The sequence below is a fragment of the Barbus barbus genome (assembly GCF_936440315.1).
Source record: "Barbus barbus genome assembly, chromosome: 47".
Taxonomy (NCBI): domain Eukaryota; kingdom Metazoa; phylum Chordata; class Actinopteri; order Cypriniformes; family Cyprinidae; genus Barbus; species Barbus barbus.
The window spans coordinates 17,315,598-17,322,788 of NC_136725.1; the positions used below are offsets into that span (position 1 = coordinate 17,315,598).

The 7,191-nt window shown below is 38.7% G+C and overlaps 1 protein-coding gene across 2 annotated transcripts in view; it reads left to right on the forward strand.

Moving 5' to 3' along the window:
• The window catches only part of LOC306866126 (RNA-binding protein Musashi homolog 2-like), a 154,465-nt gene extending 148,293 nt beyond the window's left edge, over positions 1-6,172 (forward strand). Inside the window, exons 13-15 of one of the 2 annotated variants that reach the window (XM_079411153.1) lie at positions 2,872-3,026; positions 5,622-5,697; positions 5,777-6,172. In XM_079411153.1, coding sequence (XP_079267279.1) covers positions 2,872-3,026; positions 5,622-5,663 — 197 coding nt within the window. In that variant the 3' untranslated portion in view covers positions 5,664-5,697; positions 5,777-6,172. Of the gene's footprint in view, positions 1-2,871; positions 3,258-5,621; positions 5,698-5,776 lie in introns of those variants that run through there. The other variant, XM_079411152.1, reaches the window with a different exon arrangement.
• The last annotated feature ends 1,019 nt before the right edge of the window (positions 6,173-7,191 follow it).

Genomic DNA, 7,191 nt, shown 5'->3' on the forward strand with positions numbered 1-7,191 from the left:
ATTTTAATCTGTCATGAATGAGAGAAGTCACTTTGTTAACAGAAATGAAAATTTTGGACCGTATTTACATCTGCCCTTTGTGATCACCTGACAGATGTTAACACCAGATGTAAACTCATGCAACATCTGTTTACTCTTGTAATATAGGGTATCGATGATACACATTTGCGTGGCTGGTCTCACCAATGCGGCCAAATTCACCTGAGCTTGTATTTCCTGTCTCCCACATTGCATATGTATAAATGCAAGTCATTGGAATGAAAAGTTTAACATAACTGACTGTTTAGAAAACAGACTTAAAACAACCCTCCAGTCATGGTTTGAATCTGATGCACAACTGATGCACGTCAAGCCTCATTGTCTTGTCCCGATGAAAGAGGTTGTGAAGTCACGTGTTGTGCAGCCCATCTGCGGTAGTGTCCTAATCTCTGTGGTGCCACGGCTTGTGCCAGGCCAGGTGTTGTGGATCTTTGAGATTCGGCTCCTTCTGTCCTACTTCTTTTGCCTCATTTCATTTGGCAGCCAACATGAAAATGACTGTAGTTCTCTTGCTTTACACCAGTGATCACGTAGATGTGGGTTTGGACTCGAGCCTAACCTGTGCTCATTCTGAGGCTGCTAACTTTGGATTCCCAGTACAAAGGCTAAATCTAAATTCATTCTTGATTTGTATATCATTTAAATGAAAAAAAAAAGAAACAAATTTTCTTATAATTTTTCTAGTCTTTTCTGTGTCATTATAGTTGTGAACACCATTTCTGTTGACTTTAAGATCTCTGAAGTGCATTTAGACTAGAAATTGGAGATACTTGTGATTTGCTGCATTTTGTTATTAACTTTTAGTCTTATATTTTGGCTTTTATCAGCTAAACAAAAAAACCCCATCATTTTAGGTATATCTTTTGTGTTGACATTGGAAACAAAAACTCATCTTCTACATTGATGCTGCAATGTATGACCTTAATATTGCTTTACAGTATGTGTTTAGAGCGTTTTGAGAGATCTATTAAATACAGGCGTGCTACCTGATATGAAGGTCTGTCCCAATGTCTCCTATATGCTTGTTGCTGTGGCAACTTGGACACAGTCAATGCATTGTGGGTTTTTCAGGGGTCAATACTGATGCTGTTAGTGTGTAGCTTTGCTCAGCAAAAACACTTTATTATCCCGCCAAAGGATGCGCAGAGTGACATCGATTAAAACCCAATGCTGGGAGCCGGAGCGGGACAGATGAGTCACCTGTGTCTCAGAAACACACTGTGTAATCACTGGCCGGCAGGTTTAATTAGCATGGGTGCTGCTAAGCTACCAGTCAAAGCCAATAAATGTAAGTAATGTTTAGCTATTAAAGCTAATAGCAGTAACGGTTTAGCCCCAGGGTTTAATTTAGAGCATAAATCCTATTCCTGGCAAAGCGAGAGAAAGCACGGCACTCACCTTTACAGAATCCTGCAATTATATGGAATAAAGATTACAGTACACACTCAAAATGACTGTGAAAGCGAGGAAAGCCACTGCGCTCAGATAAGACACGGGAAGCATGTCCAGAGGCAGCCAGAGAGGCAGTTAATGCTGTCTGTCTAAATATTTATTTCTATATATACTTACATGTATAAATTCTTTATGAACTTTCTGTAGTCAGACCATCTTTGATAGTAAAATTCTGAATGTGAGGGGGTTTTAGTAAATAAGTAAGAGTAAGTATAATATAAAGGTCGATACAGTGTGTGACATCATTACCTCACTTTGTGCGTAATAAGCATTCTGTCCTCCATCTGGTTTATACCTGTGGTGAATGCAGTCACGGATGTTGGGGGTTTCTCCAGCTCTAGCTGTATTCTGTCCCTGTGAGGATGCAGTGACAGAATACATGCTCACTAGAAATCTCAGCTCTCAGCACAACAGGAAAGCCTGTTTCTCTCTGCCCTGTCCTTCGATCAGACTCGCTTAATGCACAAAGCAGCATGTGGCTGTGTGCAGTTTTGCATGGATGGTGTGGGCGTTTTTAATCTATATGCTGTCCACATGTGAAGGCCGTTCCTACAGGACAATTTTGTATGTAAAAACAGAAAGAGCTTAACAGACTTCAGGTGTCTTAAAAATACAGCAGCTAAAACCCCTTATACTTATATAGTTAACACATTCACTTTTAACTTTTTTTTTTTTTTACATATCTAATGAACATTATACAATACAGTACTATGCAAGTAACTTGTCATGCGTTAATGTTCAAAAGTTTGGGGTCAGTAAGTTTAAAAAAAAAAAAAAAAAATGTATATGTTTGAAAGAAGTCTGTGCTCACGAAGGCTGCATTTATTCAATCAAAAATACAGTAAAACGTCAATATTGTCAAATATTATTATAATTTAAAAGAACTGTTCTGTTCTAATTTATTATAAAATGTAATTTATTCCTGGGAAGGCAAAGTTTTCAGCAGCCATTTCTCTAGTCTTTAGTGTCACAGGATCTTTCAGAGATCTTTTTAAAATGCTGATCTGTTCCTCAATAAACAATTATTATTATTATCTCTGTTGAAAGCCATTGCTCTGCTTAATAATTTTGTGGATACTGATTCTTTGAATAGAAAGGTTAAAAGAACAGCATCTATATTATAAACCTTTTGTAACATTGTCACTACTTTCTCTTTCGATCAATTTATTATATCCTTGCTGAGTAAAATATAAATTGATCATTTATATTATCAATTATATAAATAAATAAAAATTGTACTGTCCCTAAACTTTTGAACAGTATTGTACATATTCTGTCCCATGTTACACTCTCTGATAGAAGCTATCTCTCTGCCACCTTAGTGGCCATGTTAGTGACTGAAATATGATTTATCAGAAATCTGATGTGTGTCTTGCACAGGTGCTAACCCTCCACGGCCTGGAGGTTTCCCCGGCGCAAACAGTCCTGGACCCGTGGCAGACTTGTACGGCCCCAGCAGTCAGGACTCAGCAGTGGGAAATTACATCAGTGCTGCCAGCCCTCAGCCGGGCTCCGGGTTCAATCACAGTATCGCAGTGAGTACAGCTCTCCTCAGTCATGCTGATGTGACCAAGAGATCCGAAAGTACAGAGTTGTCCATCATACTTTTTAATCATATTCAACCTCCAGCTGAGAAATCAGAGTCTGATTGGCTGTTCCTCCATTGTGACTCACTTTTTATGGCAAGGGCTTGACTGTCAGCGCAGCAATTTATAAACGCACAGTTGAAAAAAAGAAGAATATCAGAGGAATTAGTTCCATTCCACATGTTCAAAAATACCCCAATGAGTCACGAGTCTCCGTTAGACTGACACTTCATGTCTCGCTGATGTTTTGTTTGGGGAATAAAAGCATCACAAACAGTTTAGAGGCAGCAAAAGCTGCCGTGGTTGGAAATGAGCAAATTGTCAAAATCCCTGTAACTAGCAGATGCTCTTGACACCGTCCCCAAACAAAAGCCCCTGCGATGCACACAAACTTGCTTTAATTGGCTTTTGTCAGGGAGCGCACGGATTCTGTCTGCAGATGTCACAGACGTCAGGTGTCAGCACGGATCTCAATTTGAAGAAGAAAGCTTTTATAATGAGGTGCCAAATTGAAATTAAATTATTCACCCCTTTCCCACAAATAAGTTTCTTAACCAAATGAAGCACATATTTTGATTTATGCGAGTGTTTGCTGCAGATTTCCACTGCTTTATTGCTTAGAAGCCAGTTTTGATCTGCAGTTTATGAACGGTAAAGCATGTTAGAGAGAGAGTGCTGGTAGTCTAGTGGTTCAGTGAACGATGGAAGCTTCTGATAAATCGCCATAATAGTGGTCCATTAGACTTGTGTGGTATATTCAAAGTCTTCTGAAATCATACAGTGGTTATGTTGCATTTTGGTTTGAGGAAAAAAATTTACTCATTTTGATTGTTTCCCGCATGTCTCATAACCAAAATGGGCCAAGGTTAAATTTCAAAAAGAGTGAGGAAATGACAGAATTTCTTATTTTTGGCTCAGGACTAAACTTCTGAGCCAGTAATGAGGAGGAGTAATTTATGATCTCCCATCACAACAGGAGTGATGTCGCCTAGTGGATAAAGATCTTAGCTGGTAATTAAAAGGTTTGTTTCTGCACAGGCTGATCTGTTAACTCTCACCATTAGGCCCTTGAGTAAGACATTTACTTCAGAGACTGCTGCTGTAGTTTGTCACTTTTTGAATGAAAAAGCCCTTCTTTTAATGGCTAAATTGGTGAAGAACTGCTCATAAACAGCTGTTTACTGTGTATAAAGACAATTGACTAATGACAGGAATATTAACTGCTGGTTGGAAACTGAAGTGAGCAGAAATGTGGATCTTTTATACTTCATTTCTGCCTCCTGGCATCTAAATAAAACGTGTCACCGCATGAATTCATAACTTTATTCATCTGCATTAGTGTTTCTGAGTGAGTGCCGTTTTGTGCTGTGATTAATTCCAATTTTAGTGTGTGTTCGTTCAACTGGACTGATAGATGTGTGTGTGTAGTTCTTGAAGTCTCTGTGCCGAACATTAACATGGGAAATGATGCAGAACTAAAATGCTCGTCTCCATTTATTTTTCTGACACGTGTCACCAGTTCACCACCTACTGGAACACCCCCCACCCTCCCTCCCTCCCTCCCTCCCTCTCTCTCTCTCTCTCTCTCTCTCATAGTATCAACACACATCAACGACGACGAAATAAAGTCCTTCCACGCCATTCTTAAAATGAGGAAACCTGGCAGAAAAGCCTATATAAATTTAAGAAAGCATTTCCTTCCTGCCCTCTAAAGCAGCGGGTGTGAGACTGACTTTGATTTATTCGTATGGATTAGACAGATCCGCTCCTGCCATGCACACAATAGTCTGATGACAGGCCCGATAAGCGGCTGTGTTTCTCAGAAAGGCTTGTTGACAGGTTGCCGTTTTGCCCTCTAAATCAGCCGTGTGGGTTTGTAAATTCACAAACGCAGTCTGACAATGGGCAGGATTTATTTATTCAGGACTGATCAGCTCCACGGAAGAAGACTCGGGACAAATGCTTTTCTTGTATTTTCCTTATGTTTGGAGGCCTCCTAAGTTACTCTGATGCAGCTATACTTGTAGCAGAATAATTGAAATGGAAGAATCAAACATCTGAAGATACATGGAGATTTTCACATACTGAAGGCCAAATCTCCTTAAACCGATCTCCTGAATGAGAAAGGGTTCTATGACGTCACGTATGGTAGAAGCTCCTGTTAATCTGTGTTATGCCAACAAAGTCCATTTTAAATTCAAAATTGGAAAAGAAAATCTTCTAAATGACAGAAAATCACTGGTTGATATTTTTGAACAGTGGTTTTCTGCTTAGCCTAATTAAGAAACCTGCCAGGGACAAACCAGCATCCAAAACATCTGTTGCTGCCCAACTAGCCATGCTTTTCCTGAGGGTCTGCTGTCACTGGCAGTCAGAGAGTAGATTTCATTGGCACTTTTATCAGTATCATTTGTGAATAAAGTGGAATTCTTGATTCTGCACATGAGAGAAGACTCAATCTCTGACTCAAATTATTCTGTCTGAATCTGTTTTCATACAGCTTCAATAGTTGTGCTCAACATCTTACTCATGATCTGCTTTTAGGGTCCTTTGATTGCCACAGCATTTACAAATGGATACCACTGAAAGCTAATGGAGATACGGCACCATCTCATTGGAGGTATGCATGTTTTTCTCTAATTCTGATTCTCTTTTTCATGCGGCTCCATAATCTCAACAAGACTCCTTTGATTCACCAGAGTTCATTGGGAGGCCCTGGAAAAATGGAGTCTCTGATTGGTTCGTGTACAGTTGATGTCATAAAGACTTCAAGCACTACAGGTTCTGATTGGTGAATGGACAAGGGGGGTGGAACCAAACAGAGGACAAGAAAAATACGATCATCTCAGAAAACAAACATCACAACTGCTGTAACTGTAATCCAACCCTCCTGCAGGACTCCTTCCCATTTTTCTTTTCCACATGCTTATTTCTTTCTGTATGCTTTTTAAATGACTTCGGCTTTTAGAAAAACATACTTAGATGAGTGAATTATTCAGTTTTTTCCCCTCAATTTTGGTGCCAGTTAACTTTTTTTTTTTTTGCACATATGGACAGACACTGTGCTGAAAGACACCATGTCATTCATCTATTGGAAAAAAGAAAATAATCTTAGTAGCTGTTTTTAATTGTGAAGTCTCATTGTTGATCATAATGACCTATTTTTGGGCAATACAGAGGGAGAGGACTCCAATATTTTTATGGTCCTTTTTATATATATATATATATATATCTATCTGTGGTATTGTTGTCATTTAGAGAAAAAAAATGTATACTGTAACTTTTTTTTTTCCTCAATGAAAACGTGGTGATTTCAAATATAAGAGAAAGAAATGTAAATGTAAATATACTTCACTGCATATAATCAGTTCATATTTTTCTGATGGTGTTTCGAAAAAAAAAATCAGGGTGAAATTAAAGTAATTGACAGTATGATGTGAAAAAAGTAATACATCGATTTCTTAAATTGTTATATACACATGAGCTGAATCATTTTACAGGTGTAATACCAGCATACTCATGCACATGATAACATGAGCTGAAACTTTCCTCGTTCACCGTGGAGTTTCCAAAACACCACTCCCGTCCAAAGCACACTGTGTGTAGTGATCAACGAAAGGACATTTTCTTGTGTTCTGCACATTCTGACACTTTTATACTCCTGAGAAAAAAAGAAACTTACTATGTTGTCTGTTGATGTTAATGTTGTCTAATAGAGGACGTTCCTCTTGATTTTGGAACCTGTCGTGGACTTTACGTGAACGAAACGGTTTATTTCTCTTTTGGCTGAAGAAGGCAAACATTAATGAATCATACCTCAGTCCTGTGAGATTTAATTTATTCAGAGCAGATCAAGTGTACGGACTAAGGAGGAAGCTTTGCACTGTGTACAAAAAGAACAACGGTTTTCTCTTTGCACATGCTAGCTGTCACGAGTGACCTTACAGAGATTTGATGTATGAAAAATTGTTCAGTGAATGTTGCTTTTATTTTTCTGCCGCTGGCATCCAGAACGCAGGTCGAGAAGAAGCCAAACGAAAAGCACTCTATTACTGGTGCGCTCAAGATTTCATTTCAAGGACATAGCGAACCTTTTATCTGAAATATTGATGTA